A 20,602-nucleotide genomic window follows, 5' to 3' on the forward strand; every position below is an offset into this window, starting at 1 on the left:
AAAGTTCTGGGAAGGCAGCCAAGGAAGGAGAGCTGGGTTAAGCCTGGGGAAAGAAACTATCTACATCTTCATCCACTTAGGAGATGATAAGCTTGGAAGGTAGCAAGGAAGGGAAGGGGGAAATGCTGAGGGAGAAATTACAAGTGACTAGGACAGCAGCACAGAAGCACAGAAAGAGAATGGAAGTGACACCTCCTGGCTAAGTTCAAAAGCACCACGCGAGAGTTTCAATGAACTCTAAGCACGAAGGCCTTCACTTCCTTTCATAACCGGTCTACTGCTCTTCACACAGTGGGCCCAATAATAAGGTTACCATTTATCCAGCACTTTCTGTGTAGCAGGCACTCTGCTAAGCACCTTAGAGGTCTGGTCTTGGCTAATCCTTACGACAAGCTTGTGATGCTGGTACAATCAGCCTCACTTCAGTGTGGAGAAACGAGTTCAGAGGTCTTATTCAAGGCCTCTCAGCTAAAGCAAAACAGTCCGGATTCCAGAAGCTGCGCTCTCAGAAAAGCAGAGTGGAGTGAGTGGGAGAAAGGAGAGAAAACTGAAGCTGAAAAGGAGAGACAAACACAGAAAGCACACTGACCTAACGCACAGAGCACCAGGGCAGGAGCCTCTGAGAAGAGGCAGAGGAGACTGGGGCGCTTGGAGGGAAAAAGGATTCTGGCTACAGAATCTTTGGAAATCATAACAGGGCACATGAAAATTATAGCAGTTATAGTTCAAAGTTCATAGATCTAGATATTTAGATTTTAATATTTTATTCAGTGTGTGAAAAATGATAACCCCCAGGCCTGCCACCATCACGCAAAGCCCACCAAGTTTTTGGGAGAGCTGATGTTTTCTTGCTATCTGTGCCGCCCAGCTAAGGCGGCCCTCTGCAGTCTCATCCTCTCTGGTGATGGCCTCCAGTCTGAATGGTGCTGGGTTACCTAGCTTTCGGATCAGCTCCAGATAAACCACAGCAGAGGGGTTCAGCTCAGAGCTGATCTGACTTGAAATGAACTGATGCAGATTCCGACAGCCACATTCTAAATCCAGAAAAAGTAGGTGATGAGGGTTCCTTTAAACCCGAAGCAGCATGGTGGCCTTTCAAGGGCGGCTGAGAACACTCCCCAAGTCACCGCACATAAATTCTGAGTCTTGCTGGCCCATAGCATCCTCTGTTTCCTGTCTCCCCTAGGTTGGACTCCATGGCGGAAGAAGGAGGGAGAGCAGCACGTGTGTGTAAAAAGACAATGCAGACAGAGGATGACTAGCTATGAGGCAACCTCTCCCTTCTCTAACACCTCCCAACCCCCACCCCCAGTGTAGCCTGGAAATTCTCATGTGTGGCATGGGAGAGTTAAGCAGAGGAGGGAAACACACACAGGTAGGCCAAGCTGAAATTTTTACTTCTAATTATTCAAATTTGGAAACCTTCCAACACAGAGAAAGAGGAAAAAAGAGACCAACCCTCGGTCACAGCTCCACTTGTGAGGACAATAATGCAGATGGTGAAGGCAGAACTTGGCAAAGACCTCCAAGGTCCCCCTGTGCCCAGCTTGCTGAGGTCCTCCCAAGAGAAGAGACCTCAAAAACACTGATGTGGGAGCCTCGTCAGTCTTCTCTGACCTTTGAGCAAGTTTCTCAGTCTGCTAGGGAGGGAAGGGTGGGGTGCAGTTTGCGTCAATCTTTGGCCCTTGGTCTCCACATCCCTTGACCCTGGCCAGCACAGCAGGCAGTCACTGGCACGTGCCCTTGCAGCAGTACTGGCTGCAATCCTCCATATGACAGGGCTGGGCTGGCCCAACCGGCTCAGTCCCGTAATTCAGAACCCCAGGGTACAGGTACAGGGAGTCTTCTCACTCTCATAGGGAAGCAGTGAGGCCTCAGTCTCTCGGGTCCTCAGCCCGGGAGTCATGTGGTGGAGCACCCGTACCAGGTGCTGGGCCCACTGCCCAGGAACTTCTCTGAACCAGGAAGGGCCAAGCCCTCGACAGCCCCCGTCCCTGGACAGGTCCAGGCCTGCTGCCATCACCAAGAGCCCAGCATTCCCACAGGATCCACCTCCTATGACTCTCCATCCTCCAGAAGGCAGAAGCAAATGAACCCTGGGATGAGCAAAGAATGCAGACACACACAGGGAGCAGGACACAGAAGGTCTGAGCAGGGACCCTGCACCTTAGAATTTCCTCTTTCAGACCAAGAAAAATCAGAAGGTGACTCACAGAGGCACATCAAAGGTCCTTCAAGCCTTGCTCATACATCACCCTGTACCCCTACTTAACATTATAACCCCACACCCCCACATTCCCTATCCCCTTTCACTGCTTCTTGCTTATACTTTCTCCAAAGCACACATCAATTTATAATATTCCATATAATTTACTTTGGGGGAGGGGAGATGATCTATATTCATCACTAAGACTGCCAGCTCTGTGACAGTAGTGTTTGTTTATTTTGTTTACTGTTACATCCCAAAGGCCTAGAAAATGGGCACTCAATAAATATTTGTGAATAAATCTTTAAGTCATTAGCTACCAGATCTCAAAGCCCTAACTCCCAAGGAACCTCCTGAGTAGCAGGCCCCACGGCAGGTCCACAGTTCTGTCCAACCTTAGACTTCTAGGACTCACTGATGCTCGAGGGCACTGTGATGATAGAAAGAATAAGAAAACTGGGGTCAGGCAGACCTGTCTGCTAACATACTGTGTGATCTTGGGCATATTCCTTAACTTCTCTGAACCTCAGTTTCCTCATCTATAAAGCAGGAATAATAGTATCTATGCCTCAGAATTGTTGTGAGAACTGAAAAAAATAATATGCAAAGTAACCAGCAGGGTGCTCCTAGCCATCTTCTTGAAGGGTTCTCTGGGGCACCAATAACAAGGAAAGGGCTATCGAGGGGTTCAGCAGTTGCAACAGGAACCCCAACTACGGTATCCCATATAGGACTTGCAGGATACTAGTGACTCATTAGGGTCCTCCTCCAGGTGTGGAATTACAAACTGTCCCTCCAGATTCACTCCCAAAGGGGAAATCTTACAGCTTTAATTATTCTAAGAGATAATGAGTCTAGGACGTTTCCTAGGGCATCCTTGGTTGTGGTCCTCTTCAGGACCCACATGGAACCCAATGCCTTCCCAATAAGTAACCCTCTTAGGCCAACCCATGAGATCCACTGGCATCTCTGTTTCTGGGATGCTCTATGAGACACACACACCCCTCCCCCCCCCCCCCCCCCCCGTCAAAGGCATGAGAAAAGACTTGGCAGTAATAACCCAGTGAATAATGTGGTCACTGGTGTAGAGCTACCAGTACACCTCTCTCTGTCCAGAGGACTCTAAACATATTCCCTTCTGGGACAAGAGGTGGATGTCTGTGAGCTGCAAGACTCACAAGCCAGGTCCAAAAGCAGTGTCTGAGCCCCCTTCCTCTCACTCACTATGGTCTAGCCACCATGGCTGCTGTTTAGCTACTCAAACAAGTGAATTGATTCCTCCTTTCTTTGGGACCTTTGTAGTTGAGGTCTCCTCCACCTGGAAGTGCAGATCTTCACACATAGATTCCTCTTTGTCACTCAGACACCAGCTCAAATGTTACCTCCCACTGAGCCCTGACCAGCCAGTCTTAAAGTAGCCCCACCCCACCCCACTCCCAGGTATTCACTTACTCTCCTTTTCCATCACCCCGGTTTACTTCTTCAGAACACTTACCACTCTCTGATATCACCTTGCTCATTTATTTGTTCACATGCTTACTGTCTGCTTGCCCCTCCTTAAACCCCACAGAGGCAGTGACACTGTCTTATTCACTGCCGTATATATATAATCTGCGGCTGGAACAGTGCCTGGTCCAAAGTATATTTTCAACAAGTATCTGCCAAACAAATGAATGACTATATCGATGAACAAGCTGTCTCGGGAAGAACTACAGGGCCCCACTTTTAGGTGTGAGGTCTGTAGGGAAACCAGGAGAAAAGGCACTGAGGGGACTGGTGCCTGTGACTGCCCTTGCATGTGATTCACAGCCATCAGGGCACCAAGTGCAAGCATCCTCTTCCCTTAGGTCCACCTGGCCTCTCCACCACTCCACGTACTCCCCGGCAACCCCCCCACCCCCCACCCACAGTGCTTACCACAGAGAGGACGAAGGGAGCTGTACGCTCCTTCAGCTCAGATGCCACTAGAACACAGTCCAGGAGGAGACTCTGTGCTTTCACGTGCAGTCCAAAGCTTTGGAGCTGGATCTCAGCATAAATTCCAATATGCGCTGAGTAAATGGAGGGCCTTCTCAGGAGAGCTGGGTTTCCCCTCCTCCTCCCTGCTTAAACCACCAAGAGGTCTCCTCTTGGCTGCTGCATAGGGCACCGCTCACGCCAGTAGCTGCTCTGCACAGAGGCTCTGCACTCAGGCCAGGCCCTGCACCCTGGCATTAGGGGTCAAGAGAAACCCATTCTCCAAACTGACTGACTCCACAGTGGCAACAGGGGCTGTGCTGGGCTCTAAAGGCCCTGAACCCGCTACCGAGCCAGCCAGGGAAGGGGCCCAAGTCAATTATGGGTGTTCAACTAAACTGAGTGCCTCAAAGCTATCTGGGGACCAGCTTAGCCTCCTAGGGCAGGGGGCTTAAAATGTGACAGGTGAGGGTGGGCTTCCTGTGGGAAAACAACAGCAAAGGGAGAGCTCTGGAGAAGAAATGCAGGAGGTGCTAAAACGGAGGGGGTCTCTACCCAGAGACTTCAACCCACCTCTGCCTGACACACATCCTCCTCCACCCCACCCTCCCTGAGCTGTTTCATTTCCTTTCAGAAAACTTTGTTTTGGTTTGATATTTGCCTCTAGGCCTCTGGGAGAATTTTCTGAGCTTTGTTTCTCTTCTTGTTTCTAGGATACCTGAACTGCTCCTAGAGCAACAAGCGAAGTAGGAACTAGAGAGTGGGGGATGGGCGGTGGGGTTGGGATCACCAGATAGGAAGAGAAGGAAGACAGAGGGGAGGGAAAGAGCCTGCTTCGCTCACACAGACTTTGGTGGCCCCCAGATACCGCAGAAGCACATCAGGGAGCTCTAGCACAGAGCAAAACTAAAACACCCAGAGAGGGGCCATTTGCAAAGAGAGAACTCCAAGTTCTAGGAAATCAAAAGGTCAGGAAGTGGATCAGGGCACTGCCCAGGGCTGGCCCAAGCCAAACACACTCAGGAAACCTACTAGAGGTGACAGCAGGGAAGCTTCCGTACACCACCTGGAAGGATAATGACCCCCAAGGCACAAACGCCAGGCTGGGACCTGCCCAAAAACAGAAGCACACACCCTTAAAGGCGCCAGGCCTGGGGTCTGGGGCGGATGGGGAAGAGAGGGACCAGGGCTCCACACTCCCCAGAGCAGGGACACAGGACTCAGCACGCACAGAGCAGCAGCCCAGGCCTTTCCGGCCGGTCCCACATCCAGCCCCAGTCCCACCTCCAACAAGAAGGAACCTGGCTTTCCCGGGCGAGGCAGGCATGAGTGGAATTCCCCGGAGGCAGACTGCACAGGGTATCCAGCAACAGAGATCATTCATCAACTTGCTTCTGGAGGGGGAGAAGGAGGCCAGCTCAGCCTCTGCAGGGTAAAGTCAGTGCAGCTCCCACAGTCCCCTACCACAGACGTCAAATGCCAAAGGGCCACTCAGAAGAGACAGACCCCAGAACCTAGGGGCAGAAGGGTCCCTGGCATAGACTGAGCTGCCCATAAATTGGCTCTTCTCATTGAAGAGCAGGTAAACAGCTTAGGGGAAAGCAGCTTTTAAAAATAAGCAGCAAGTCTGGTCTCCCTCCACCTCGTGCCATTTTAGAGTAAGAGCTCTGCAGTCAGACTTCTTGGGTTGGAGTCCCAATACAGACACGTGCTAGCTGTGTGACCTAGAGCAAACTGCTTACCCTCTTTGAATCTTAGTTTCCCTCCTCTAAAATATGGGATGAAAACAGTTCCAACCTCACAGGGTTGCTCTGAGTATTAAATAAAATAATTCCTGTAAAGTGCTTAACAAAGTGCCTGACACAGAAAACGTTCTTGATAAAGGTAGGGATGATAAAACTAAAAAGAAATCATATATCTGATACAAAAACTACAGGAGTGGCTGTGAAAATCACACTAGGGAACTCGGCATTCCCAAGTTGATGGTGGGGAAAGAGGCAGAGCAGTGGCCTTCCCATTTTCACGTCCCTGTGCCCAGCAGCAAGGAACAGGGAACCAGAGAGAACAGAGAGAGAGACAGAGAGAACCAGAAGCAGGAAAAGCCCCAAGCCTCCAAAAGAAACACTTCTGCAGAAGCTTCAAGCAACTATGGTTGGGGGTTTCTCATCAGTAGGAGCAGAGGAGTGAAAAGGCTGCAAGGGAAAGAACACCAGCGCTGGAACCCTTCCTCTCTTCCATGGCACTGACACCTCTCAACGTGACAAGAGTAGTCAAATGTCCTGAGAAGCATTATTCTTAACAGCCAAAAAGTGGAAACAACCTGAATGCCCATCAACTGATTAACAGAGAAAATGTGGTATATCCATACAATGGAATGTTACTCGGTCATAAAAAGGAATGAAGTACTGATACCCAGTACGACATGTATGAACCTTGAAAACACTATGTTAAGTGAAAAAAGCCACGCACAAAAAATATGATTCCATTTATATAAAATGTTCAGAACAGGCAAATATATAGAGACAGAAAATAGATTAGTGGCTGCCTAAAAGCTGGCAGCCTTGGGGGGAAACAGAGAGTGACTGTTAATGGGTGTGGGGTTTCCTTTTGGGGTGATGAAAATGTTCTAAAATTGACTGTAGTGATGGCTGCACAACTCTGTGGATACACTAAAAACCACTGAATTGTACATATTACAGTATTGCTTCTTTTTTTTTTATGTTTTGGTTTTTTGGCCATGAGGCACGTGGGATCTTAGCTCCCCGACCAGGGATCAAACCCGTACCCACTGCACTGGTAGGCGAAGTCTTAACCACTGGACCACCAGGGAAGTCCCTGAATTGTGCATATTAAATGGGTGAATTGTATGGTATGTGACTTACATCTCAATAAAGCTGTTTTTAAAAACAAATAAAAGGTAGATATTAAAGATATTGAAGATGGTGTTGGGAGCTGTGTGCATATATACAATGGAATATTACATAGCCATTAAAAAGAATGAAATAATGCCATTTGCAGCAACATGGATGGACCTAGAGATTATTATACTAAGTGAAGTAAGTCAGACAGAGAAAGACAAATATCATATGACATGACTTATACGTGGAATCTAAAAAACGATACAAATGAACTTGTTTACAAAGCAGAAACAGACTCACAGACTTAGAAAACCAACTTACGGTTACCAAAGGGGAAAAGTGGGGGAGGAATAGATTAGGAGGTTGGGATTAACATACGCACACTACTATATATAAAATAGATAATCAACAAGGACCTACTGTATAGCACAGGGAACTCTACTCAATACACTGTAATAACTTATATGGGAAAGAATCTGAAAAAGAATAGATATATGTATAACTAAATCACTTTGCTGTACACCTGAAACTAATACAACATTGTAAATCGACTATATTCCAATATAAAATAAATTTTTTTTTAATTTTAAAAAATAAAATAAAAATAAAAATGACTAAAAGGTAGATATTAAAGATATTGACGATGGTGTTGGGAGCTGTGTGAATACAAAGTGTGAACCTGTATGCGTGGGTGGGTTTGGGTGGCCAAAAAGCAGGACAGGATGGCAACAAAGACAACAGTCAACAAAGAGCCTTTATGTGGCCCCGTATCTCATTTATAAAAATGGCACCAAAACATTAACCTGGATGTATCTCCCAGAAGATACCAGAAAACCCCTGCCCACTCCAACTGGTTTAGCACAGCTATAAACGTCCATGCAATAAGACCACTTCCAAGACACTTACCCAGCTGGGTAGGCAACTAAACCCGATCGGGGGTCACAGGCAAGTCCTCTGCCTCCAGACACTGTTATTCCAAGCACCTTCTCCAAGGTCACCTGTTGGAGCAAGACAGAGAAGTGTTATATTATGGATGGAGTGGGGTTGGGAAGGAGGAGTTGAAGGTAGCCGGGACCTTCTTCCACGCTGACTGTTTCCTGATGGCCCTGTCTTCTGACTTATCCAGGTCCTGATCTGGCCATAGGCCCCCTGATCACATGGGAAAAAGCCAGTGTACATCGCCAGCTTTTAACAGTGATCAAACTGCTAGGCCCATGGAAAAGAAAATGAAGTGGTTAAAACTCAGCTCATGGCCACAGAGGGACAAGAACTCTCCCAATCCAGGAAGGCTCCATTTACAAGATAAAGTCTTGGGTCCCCAGACTGGCCTCTTGGGTCTATGAGACTCAGGAGAGGTCACTGATCTTCGTACCTTGGCAGGCATGAAACAAAGGCCACTCTGATCTCCAAGAGCCAGAAGAATGTTAGGTATCAATTAGGTGACTCATAATATCCCTGATCTGTGCATTCCATCACACCCTTCCCCTCCATCAGATGTCTGCCAGTTCAAACAGACTCCAAGCCTAGGAGGCAGAGACATGGCTTAATGCTGTGTTTTGCAAAGCACAGACGCTCAGAGTACTCTAATTATTATTAAGCCACAACTCCCACAGAGATGAAAGGGAAAACATACGTAAAGTGCTCAGAGATTCTGAGAGGACATGGCCATGGGAGACATTCACCATCACTCTCTTCATCACTGTTGTTACCCCACACTGTGTGCAGGCCCTGGGACACACTGGACTAACCTCAAATTAGTTCCCTGATCTTTCTGCTAGATGATCCCATGTAAGATTCAGACTGCCCCGTAACCTCGTCACTCCCTCACCCACTGCTATAAAACGTCTTGCATGTCACTCCAGGTCGAGTCTCCTCTAGCACTGTCCGGACTCCCTGCGCTGGCCCTCCTCAGGGATGTCCTCGGTCCTCCTTGGCTCAGACAGAGGGGCTTCTGAATGCAGAATGGCCATGTAAATAGGCTAGAGTGTACTCTGCTAAGAGAGTCTTGGGGGCCTTAAGAGGGCGATGTGAACCAGAAACCCTTCAGGGGTGGTCATATCAGCAGCACTGTGGTCTGGTCCTAGTCCAGGCCAGCATCTAGAGAGGGGAAGCCCAGAGTCAATTACGGTAGTTTTAGGATCTCTCCTTCTCTCTTACTCTCCCAGCTGGAGAATTCCAAGTGCTCCTAGAGGGCCTGTTTAAATTCTTATCTCCAAGGACCATTTTAGTTTGAATTAGGTTGGAAAGAAATGCTCTGAGGTGGCCAGAGACCAAAATAAGTCCCCTGGGATGTTGTAGTTAAAGCTATTACCCTGGAAGGTCCCCAAGAGGCTTCTGTGCTTCTTGGGGATGTGGACCAGGAATTCCAACATGTGTCTACTCACTGACAGGGGCAGTTTAGTTCGAGGGCACCACACCTACCCACAACCACCTGGCAAGCACCAAACGTGCCAGCTACCCTTGGGCCTTTCTGAGGCACTAAACCTAGTGGGGGCTAAACTAACTTTAGCCTTACTCTATACATTCTTGATATTCTGCCCTGACTTATGCCTCTTTCCTCACTTTTTCTCAGCTTAATGACCCCCTCCCCCTTCTCCGGCACCCAGTCACCCTTCTGAAAGGGCTGAGCACTGCACACTAACTGGAGACCACAAAATAACCCTGGGGAAGTCCGGGAGATACTCAGTTCAGGGCACCACACCCTATCCTGGCACTGTGCCTCTGGCTATCCCCGAGGGAGGGGTACTCAGGAACATTCCTGCTGCACCAACTGCCTACTGCAGAGAAGAGAGAAAGAGGAGCCTGAGGCCAGCATTACTCACATAGATGAGAAAGGTCACCAAAGCAAGCACTGAGCTAAAAGGCCAACTCAACTCCTATTCTCTTCAAGCTAATCTGATTTCAGGCAAATCCTTTGGATTCATATTTGCATCAATCCCTCCCTTATGCTTCAGCTTTGGTCCCAAAGAATCAGACCAGTCTGTGGGTTCTCAGCTTGCCTTCTCTCTGACAGGAATTTGGGTAGGTGTTTTGTGGGTAGATGATCCAGTTCCACAGAGAATTAATAATGGAACTAGCTTGGAGTTTTCAACAGCAATCTAAAGCAGGAAGGAGATGTGAGTTACTCAGACCCGAAAGACCAGTGTTTATCAAACGTTTTTGACCACAACCCATCGTTAAGAGACACATTTTATATCTTGATCCAGTATAAACATACACGCTCATAAAACTGAAATAAAAGTTTCACAGACAAATACGTACTCTCATTGCATGTGATAAACTCCAATTTCTATTATATTCTATTTCATTAAAAAAATAATTCCGGGCATGGCCCACTTTATTGACTTCATGACCTACAAGTGGCCTGGAAGCTGCAGTTTGAGAAACCCTGCTAAGGACCATCTCTCCCCGCTGGGCATGGGATTCATCTCTGGTCCCTGGCATCTTTGTGTTCTGTCACTTTCCTCCTAGGACTCTCCACAGTGGAGCAGACATCCAGGCTAGGAAACCCCACGGACAGGAGTTTGCCTGGGCTCAAAACTTGGATGATTTTCAAAGGATTTACGGTTTTTGGCTTCCTCTGGATTTCTGAGCAGCTATCCAAGGGAAAAAAAGGCAGTTTCCTTTGACTCTGTGGAGGGGGAAGAGCAGGGGAAAAACATTCAGGGGCATCAGCTGGGTTTTATTTTATGTTCTAACTCAAACCAGCTTCCTGTTTGCAGGGAGGTTTGGGGCTGAGCTCCACTTTCAAAGGATTTGAGAGTCCAGAGCTCCTGCAAGGCCTCCAATGTCTAGGCTTGTCCTGCAAGGCTCCCGCACGATGGACTTTATAAACTGACTCTCTCCCTTTCATAACCCTCTCCATATTCCTTCTTTCCAAAAAGGTGGTACAGCCTCCATCTAGCCTAAGAAATGGATACAAACCTGGACACCCCCTTGCAAACCCACCCCGGGCTAAAAGTGCCCAAGTTCAAGTAGCGGTGTGCTGTAGCTGGCTCACGTTGGCTCAGGAGAGCTGACTGTGAACCTCTTTTCCCAGCTCCACATTCAATGAGAGCACGTTGGTAGCTTGAAATCACCATAGCGGGAGCACTTACGCCATGAAATCAGACAACGTTACAAATCAGGGCCCTTCTTCCCCCTCAGAGAGCATGTAAACATTTACCAATGCACCGCTAAGCTCAAGCAACTTTTATCTCTCCCTCGGACTATGGCTGTAACTCCCATGTGTTCCCTCTGCTTCAGGCCTTGCTTCCTATAGTCTTTTCTTTTTCTTAACATGGCAGGCCACAGTGATTCTTTCAAGAAATATAGGAGATCATGTCATTATGCTGCTCAAAGGCTCCAATGGCTCCCCATCCAGATTCTTCACCCCGGTTTAGAAGGCCCTAAGTCACCTGGCCTCTGGCTGCCTCTCTGACCTCGTTTCCTACACTTCTCCCTCACTTACCTCCACCTCAACCACCCTGGCGCCTGAAGCACCTCAAGTAGATTCTAGCCTCAGGTCCTCTGCATATGCTTTTTATTCCTTCCACTAAAACTCCCTTGCCTCAACTACTCACACAGCTAATTCACTCAGGTCTTTGCTCAAAGGTCTTCTCCACAGGGAAGGCTTTCCAGACTGGCTTTACTGCTATCACTCTATACCCAACTTATCCTGCTTTATTCTTCTTCACTATACTTAGAGTCAGATAGTGACCCAACATTGATTATATCTTTGTCCACATACTTACTGTCTATCTCCTCTACCAGAATATGAGCTCCTCGAGGGCAAGGCCTAAGTTGTTACCCCTCACTGATGCATCCCTAGCACTTTAAACAGTGCCTGGCACAAAATGGGCACTTGATAAATATTTGATGAATAAATGAATGCATGGCAGAGGCTTCAGGAACAGTGAAAGGACAGAGATGGGAAGCACAAGAAAACTGGGGTATTTCAGGCCAGTAAAGTTGCTCTCCACAAAGTATCTAAAACTGGTTGTGTGGGAGTTCCCTGGCGGCTCAGTGGTTAGGGCTCTTAGGTCCAGAGGTTAGGCGTTTTCACTGCCGTGGCCCGGGTTCAATCCCTGGTCAGGGAACTAAGACCTCTCAAGCCATGTGGCCAAAAATAATAATAATAAAATGAAATAAAACTGGTTGTGACAGAAGGACCACGTCCAGATGAGGACAAGCATAAAGGGAGGTTAATGGTACAGGTAACACTTTGTTTCTTAAGCTGACGGTGGGCACACAATGGTTCACTCTATTATTCCACATGTCTTTACTGTATGCCTTAAATATTGCACAGTAAATGTTTAAAAGAGAGAAAAAATATGGTCCAGGATGTGGTGTGGGGCTCAGCACCTCATGAGCAACATCCTTCTATAGTTCACATCCCTGACTTCTCTTTATCCTAAAGCCACTTCGTTGACACTCGTTGACCCAGCAATGTGAGGGGAAGGGGTACAGAGAGCTCAAGAATCTGTGTTTTTATTTGATTTAGGTTTCTCACTTAAGAGCTTATAAGGCTGCACATGTTTATGATACTCTGACACGCTGCTTCCAGCAGAAGTCTTCAAGGACCACTGCACACACCCCTTCTCCTGACTGCTAAGTGTGGCAGCAGGTGATGAGATAGGGCTCCCTCAGCCTGGGTCCCTGAGTAACTCTGATAAACAGAGCGCCCGCACTGACCCACACTGCAACAAAAGTATGAGCAAGAAATAAACTATCCGTTAAGTCATGGAGTTGTTGAGGTGATTTGTTACCACAGCATGACCTAGCCCAGCAATTTTCACACTTTTTGGTCTCTTACACTCTTTGGTTTCTTAACACTGTTAGAATTTATCAAGGACCTCAAAGAGCTTTCATTTATACAAGTTATATCTATCAATATTTACTATGTTAGAAATTACAATGGAAATACTTAAATAAATTTAATTCATTCAAAACTAATAATAAACCCATTACATGTTAACACTTTTATTAAAAGTAACTCTAGTTTCCAAAACAAAACCAAACAAATTTAGTGAGAAGAGTGGCACTGTTTAACATTTTCGCAAATCTCTTTAATGTCTGGCTTAACAGAAAACGGCTGGATTCTCATAACTGCATCTGCATTCAATCTGTTGTGATATGTTATTCTAGGTGAAGATTAAAAAAAAGTTGGCCTCATTTGGATATGTAATTGGAAAAGAGGGGATCGCAGAGATCACCTAAAAGGGTTTTGGGGACCCCAGGGATTTTGTGACTACACCTTGGCAACCAATAACCTAGCCCCTCCTGTATACTACAGCATCTCTCTTCATAAGGAAGCAAGCCCACTAGTATGAGAGTTCTGGCCTCAAGCATCATTTGAGGAAAATGAGGCAGGGAAGAGGCCCTATAAGAAAATAGCTGTCCTCAAAGTCAGGGATGGGGCCCCAAGTTCTGACAGGAACTTCAGTTCCAAATCCTCATGGCCCAAATGCCAATGAAATATAGCCCAAAAGACACACCAGTCCAGGTAAATGATTCTGGCTGGTGAGTTGGGACACAACTGCTACAGGCAGCTGGCAGCCTGATACATCCACAGTTCTAGGAACATCATGCACAATGAAAACTCAGAATTAAGAAGAGGGTACCCACTTTGTACTCTGCAGTGATCTCCTCCACATCTGCAACACAGCCTAGAAGCAGGGAGAATACTCGAGTTGTGACCCAGCCTTTCCTTGGGCAGGTGGAGAGTGTTGAGATGGGGGAAAGCCTACACCAACCTGAAAAAGAGTGTCATCTTTCCCCAGAAGCAAGGCTGCAGGAGGGCAGAATTACTACAGACACACTGCAAAGGAAGGCTTGAATACCCACCCCTCCCAACATGCACTAGGCAGGGCAGTACTGTATCCTCCTAAGAGAAAGAAGGAAAGCAAAATCATCCCTCACTGTAATGAGATAAAGGGATAACTTCATAATAGCCTATTCCCAAGAGAGAAGGAAAGAATAAAGCCAACTGTTTAAGAGCTCTTCTGGCTCTCATTAAAGTAGATGGAAAAAACAGGTGGCTCAGAGGCGACAGACAGGACTACTCATTCATACTAGATAGAACAGTATTTTCCAACACGCAGATTGCAGCCTATTAATGGGATCTGAAATTGATTTAATAGGTTATGAATAACTAAAATAGAACAAAAAATAGATCTCATGGCATGTAGTAATGGTAAGTACTGAACGTGGAACTTTATTTCGGGGGGTGTGTGTGTGTGTGTGTGTGCCTTGGGTCACAATGTAAAGTGTATTCCTTAATGTGAGTTGTTCTCAAAAATGTTTGAAAGTCACTGGGATGCTATGGGGGTCCTCAAAATCCATTAGGGAAGATGAATGACATACTACAAAGTAATCCAGTACGTGATGAGGGTCATAAGAAAGATATAAAGTGCTCAAAAAGGAGGAAGAGAGATGATTTCTGAACAGGATCAGGAAAGGGAAACAATGAAGCTTTCCTGGAAGACTAGATGGAATGTGGCCTGGTCCTTGCAGTGAGGATAGGATTTTGACAGATGGAAATACAGAGAAAGGAATTCTCAGTAGAAGAAGTTGCATGAATGAGTTCGACAGAAGGAAACAACAGAGTAGGTGAGCAACAGTGAAAGCAAGGATCTTTTGTAGGAGACTTAGGTCAGGAGAGGTAGACTATATAACCAGACCGGGAAGGGCCTTGATTGCCAAACTAAGTGGGGTCAACTGGAGGCTCTGGGAAGCCACTGAAGGATTTCAAACCAGGGACACAATCAAAGCTATGTTTGGTGATGATGTATAAAAGACACATAGCACAGGCAGGGAGCCCAATTAGGAGGCTATTACAACAGTTCAGGTGAGAGGTAATAAGGATCTAGACCAGCATGAAGATAGTGAGAGTAGAAAAGAAATAATGACAAAGAAAAAAGTGACAAAGCAAATAGAATTGGCAAGACGGGGCACTGTACAACTCTGGAGGAAAAAAGACAGAAGACTCAAATTTTGAACTTCAGAGATAGGGAACAAGGTGGTGCTATGAAAAGAAATGCTGCCATGATCAGAAAGAGGAGCTGGGTCTGGACAAAGGGGGTAAGGATGGGAACCAATGATGTCAGTTTTAGACATGTTGAATCTAAGGCGCTTCAGGAATATTTAGTAGGAACCACAGAACATTCAACTTAGCAACATACACATGGAACTGATGCTTGGGAGAGAGGTGAGGACTAGAAATAGATATTTAAGAATTATTCATGGGGGCTTCCCTGGTGGCACAGGGGTTAACAATCCGCCTGCCAATGCAGGGGACACAGGCTCGAGCCCTGGTCCGGGAAGATCCCACATGCCGCGGAGCAACTAAGGCAGGGCGCCACCACTACTGAGCCTGCGCTCTAGAGCCCATGAGCCACAACTACTGAGCCCACGTGCCACAACTACTGAAGCCCACGTGCCTAGAGCCCGTGCTCCGCAACAAGAGAAGCCGCAGCAATGAGAAGCCCGCGTACCACAACGAAGAGCAGCCCCCGCTCTCCGCAACTAGAGAAAAGCCTGAGTGCAGCAAATGAATACCCAACACAGCCAAAAATAAAATAAATAATAAAATAAATAAATTCTTAAAAATCTATGGAAAGAAAAAGAATTATTCACAGAACTTCCCTGGTGGTCCAGTGGTTAAGAGTCTGCCTTCCAATGTAGGGGACATGGGTTCAATCCCTGGTTGGGGAACTAAGACCCCACATGCCGTGGGGCAACTAAGCCTGCGTGCCGCAACTACTGAGCCTGCGCACCACAACCTGAGAGCCTGCGTGCCACGACGACAGAGCCCATGTGCTCTGGAGCCCACGCACCATAACTAGGGAGCCCACGTGCCGCAACTAGGGAGCCCGCACACTCTGAAGCCTGCGCGCCACAATGAAAGATCCCGCATGCCGCAAAAAGACCTGATGCAGCCAAAACAATAATAACAATAAAAATAAATAAAATATTTTTTTAAAAAAAGAATTATTCACATGGAGGTGAAAACCACCACTGAAAGTACAATGAGGCAGGAGAAGACAGAGGGAAGAGAGAGTGAGGCTGAGGACAGAAATGGGGCTGTAGCTATTTTTAGAGTATGGAGAAAATGAGGGCTCAGGCAGTTAGAAAGGGAGAAGGAGAACCAGGAAGCCAGTGAAGGGGAGAGTTCCCAGAAGGATGGGGTAGTCAATGTAAGTGCTAAAAAGAAGTGAAGAAGCAAGAAATGGACTCTCCAGAGTCCAAAGCCATCTGCAACATAGCACAGGGTCCCCAGCAGTCCCAACCCCCTAAACACATGATCTCAGGAACTCTAAGCAAGGCCTTCTAAACTCTTCTGGTATCTCTCTCTCCAGTCCCTAGATCTGACCAGCCCACAAGCTAGAGGAGAGGCACCAGCCAATGAGAGATCCAGTGGGTGGAGCCAAGACAACAGCACTGCTAGAGAAGCGTTTCTTGTTGAGCCCACAGCATACACGATTCGAATCTGTTCTTGCTTTCTTAGTGCGAGGGACTACTACAGGGAGTCTGCACTGGCAAGAAAGCAGCTGCTCCCTTGAGAGAGAAAACTAAGGGGCCAGAGACACAAAAGGCCAGAGTCATCTAGGATTTAGCTGACCTCAAACTGGTAAAGAAACCCCAGCAACTGTGAGGAAGCTGATCTCTGTTTTGGTTGCCATGTTTTGTTGCCACCAATTTCTTTCTTCCCCCTTCTCCCCTTCTCTACTTCTTAATCCCACTCAATACAAGTTATAAATACCTGAGTTATAAGTCATTCCAGCCAAACAATGGGCTTGCTATTTCTATAAACAAGCATGTCACAGACCTGTCCGAGGCAGAGCCCTCTCTGCCTTTCCCTCCCTTCCTGCAGGTTAAGAATAACTATGCCTGTCTCTTGCCCACACACTACACTCTAATCTCACAAAGCAGATTCTCCACCAGATTCTGAGAATTGCCACTTATGCAAAAGCCACAGAGGAAGCCAAGGCCAGGAGGCTTTGTGCAGAGACTTAGCCAGCTGGGCAAAGACCCAGTGACCAGCCCTGGGAGGGGGAAGGGGGAAGCGGGTATCATGCCCAAGCTCACTCACTCCTGCTCCTTCAGAGACCAAAGTGCCATCTGGTCAGAGGCAGGAAGAGACACAATGGCCACTCCAAAACTGTAGAACAGACCTTGCCTCTCTACTCTGCTCCTGGTTTCTGTGGCTGATTTATGGTTCTACTTTCTATACCATGAAGTCTCCCAGAAACAACTTCCAGTATGACAGAAAAACCAAGTTCCCTCACTAGAGATCAAGATTTGTTGGAGTTGAGCCAATTCTGCTGTGCTGAGATTAAAATAGCCTTAGCTTCTAAGGAAGGTGACTCTGCCACTGCTTGGGAAGAGGTGACCTTAGAGATCCTTTAGTATAAGCCCCTGGAGACTAGAGAACAGAGGTTCCCAATTCCGGCTGATCAATAGAATCACTCAGAGGGCTTAACAAGTTTTTTTTTCAGATAGCAGTCCCCACCCTATACCCATCCCCTGCCTCTGCAAGATTCTTGATCAACAGCTATGGAGTGGGGTTCAAGAATCTCCATATTAAAGCTCTCCAGGTGGTTCCAGTGATTAATCAGGTGGGGAACTATTCAATTAAAGCATTTTGCCTTTTTATTTCCAAATTTCAACCCCTCCTGGGACTAGGGAGAAAACAATGCTCTGAGTATTCTTACAAGAATACCCACACCCATGGGGTGCAAAAGGTCTTGGGCAGAGAGAGGATCTACAGCCATAATAGATACCATTTATTGAATGTGTACTCTGCGCCAGGAACTGTGCTAAACGCTTTGTAAGACCATCTCATTGAATACTCTTGACAACTTTATGAAGGACTAGTATTATTTCCATTTTAGTTATGAAGGAGTCAAGTAAATAGTCAGTGGAAGAACCAGGATTCAAACCTAGGTCTGTCTGGTTCCAGAAACCATGGTGACCAAGGAGGGAGTTCAGGTTCTCCAAAACCACCAGGATGTTACAGTTTCTGAAAGAGAACAAAGGGAAGTCACCATGCCATCAGGGAGGCATCAGGGACAGGTCTGAGAACCAAGGTAGAAGGCAAAGGGCACAGGATGAAGTAGAGGGGCAACAGGGTCCTCTCCTCCTAGCGTTAATGTTTTTTAAAAAGTAGCAGGTCTTATCAGTAGCTTAAATGGGTCTAAAAATGTGTTCTGACCTCTCCTCACAGAGATGGTTGCAGAGAAAAGAGTAACAGAGGGTCTTCCAATGTCAGAGTACCCCACCTGGTCAGAGCATGCTCACATCCAGCTGGCATTAGAACCTACAGTCAACACAGGCAGCTGACACCCATTTCCAAGGCAACTAAAATTACAGTGTTAGAAGCAGGGGATTATGATTTCATGTGCAGATGGAGGAAGAGGTAAGGATGGCATCAGACCTCAAACCAGAAGGGAGCGAATGAGAGGCCTCTCGCCAAAGGACTCAATTATAATACAGCCAACAGCGGGCACCCAAGTCCAAACAGCAGCTTGAATAACACAGTGCCTGGTATAGAGCAGGTACTCCTACCCTCCCTTTCTCTTCCAGTTATCAGAAAGGCAAGGATAGGAGACATCTCAATTTAAGCAACCAGAATAAAGGAAAATAAAATTTTTTTCCTCTCTAAGGTCAGTCCTTGCTATACCAAGACCAGAACCACAAACAAAGCTTTATGACCTAAAAATCTGATCATCAAGAAAGGTCTAATTCTTCCTCATTCACCACCTCTACATGCCTGAGTTTTCTTAATCTCTTGGTTTCCAAACTTTGTAACCAGGGAGAATACTAACTGTTCCTTATCTGGACTAAGTGTGCAAAGTGAACGTGTGTTCTGGGACAAGGGGAGTGGAGAGGACTCTCAGTGTCCCTGCAATCATGCCAACTTGTTCCATGAGACTCTCCTAGAAGAAGGAAGGTCTCTTCAATGTGTTATTCTCTATAAAATTCTCATTTTCTTTCCATTCCTAACACCAACACCCTGGTTGAGGCCTTCGGCACCATATTCCTGGATACAGCAATGGTTTTCTAATCAAGCTCCTTACTGTAGACCCTGCCCTCCCCTCCCCAACCCATTAGAATAATCTTTCCATAGTACAGCTATGATCATGTCCCTTACCTGCTCAAAAACTTTCAATGGCTCCTTAATGCCAACTAAATAAATTATAAATGTCTTAGCCTAGCATCCATCTGTCAATGGGCCCTATCATTCTTCTAATTCTATTTCCTTCTACTCACCATATGAATGATGTGCTTTTGGCAATCTGGATTATTCATTATTCTGGACAGGAGCTCTGGGGCTTTTGTTTATATTCTTCTGCCTGGAATGCCCTTCCCTTCCACCATCCCATACTGAAACCCTACCCTTCCTTCAAGAACCAGCTCAAATATCACATCCCCTATGATTCTTTCCGTGATCAACCTGGCCAAAAGTGACTCCTCCCTCCTTGGTATTCTTACAGCAGCACTTAATTTTCATCATTCACATGGCATGTGTTACTTAGTACCTTGTACAGAAGTTCTTTAAGGATCTGTCTTATCTCTCCTGCTACTCTATAATCTCCTGTAAGGCAGAGGCTGTATCTCATACAACTCTATGCTTATAGCACAGCACACAATGTTTAATATAGTATATTTGTTGAATCCATTTTTAATACTTCAAAAATATTTGTGAATATTCTTTGGTGCATCTTACTTAGTAAATTCTTTAACCTCCTAGAGAATTCTCCATCTATCATAGCCAAACCTAGAAGCTGGAGCAGGAAGCAGGATTCTGATGCCTTTCCAGAAAGATTGGGGAAGGTCTGAATGGAATAATCCATGTGCCTTGCATGATTACAAACCAAACAGTTTTACCCCTGACTTTAGTAAATACATGCATGGCATGGCTCTTCATAAATCTGACTTAAATTATAGTTAACGAGTAAGTCCAAAAAGATTGAGATAATTTTTGTTTAATAAAAGTAACAATACTATTATTTAAAAAGAGCTTTACCTGTCCTTTTTAATCAGAAATGAATGGAGCTATAAGTAGTTATTCTGGCTGTTAGAATTATGAATGACCTGTTTTCTTCTTTACGTTTCTCTATATGGTGTAAAAAAATCTTTTCAGAAAGCACATGTACTTCAGAAAGTATAAAAAGACATTTTATTTACCAAAGCTAACCAAGGAAATATTTTTGAGTATCAGAAATGAATTATCTCGGGACTTCCTGAGTGGCTAAGACTCCACGTTCCCAATGCAGGGGGCCCAGGTTCGTTCCCTGGTCGGGGAACTAGAATCCCACATGCATGCCGCAACTAAAGATTCCTCATGCCGCAACTAAAGAGCCCGCATGCAGCAACGAAGATCCCAGGTGCAGCAACGAAGATCCCACGTGCCGCAACTAAGACCTGGCACAGCCTAAATAAATAAATATTTTTTTAAAAAAAGAAATGAATTATTTCAAATTCAAGAAGTTAATGATGAATTTGTGAGAAAATATTTTTATGTCCTATTATTACTAAAAAAACAAAGTTTATTATACCAGATATAATTTCCAACATTTGTACATAACTTCTTTAATAA

At 46.1% G+C, this 20,602-nt stretch overlaps 1 protein-coding gene across 2 annotated transcripts in view; it reads right to left on the reverse strand.

Annotated features, from left to right (window-relative positions):
• Window positions 1-20,602, reverse strand: part of MAPKBP1 (mitogen-activated protein kinase binding protein 1) — a 51,563-nt gene that overhangs the window by 20,045 nt on the left and 10,916 nt on the right. For both annotated transcript variants that reach the window (XM_061180452.1, XM_061180453.1), the window contains exon 3: window positions 7,927-8,018. In XM_061180452.1, the coding sequence (XP_061036435.1) occupies window positions 7,927-8,018 (92 nt within the window). The remainder of the gene's footprint in view (window positions 1-7,926; window positions 8,019-20,602) is intronic.

The sequence above is a fragment of the Eubalaena glacialis genome, chromosome 2, assembly GCF_028564815.1.
Source record: "Eubalaena glacialis isolate mEubGla1 chromosome 2, mEubGla1.1.hap2.+ XY, whole genome shotgun sequence".
In the NCBI taxonomy this organism is placed as follows: Eukaryota; Metazoa; Chordata; class Mammalia; order Artiodactyla; family Balaenidae; genus Eubalaena; species Eubalaena glacialis.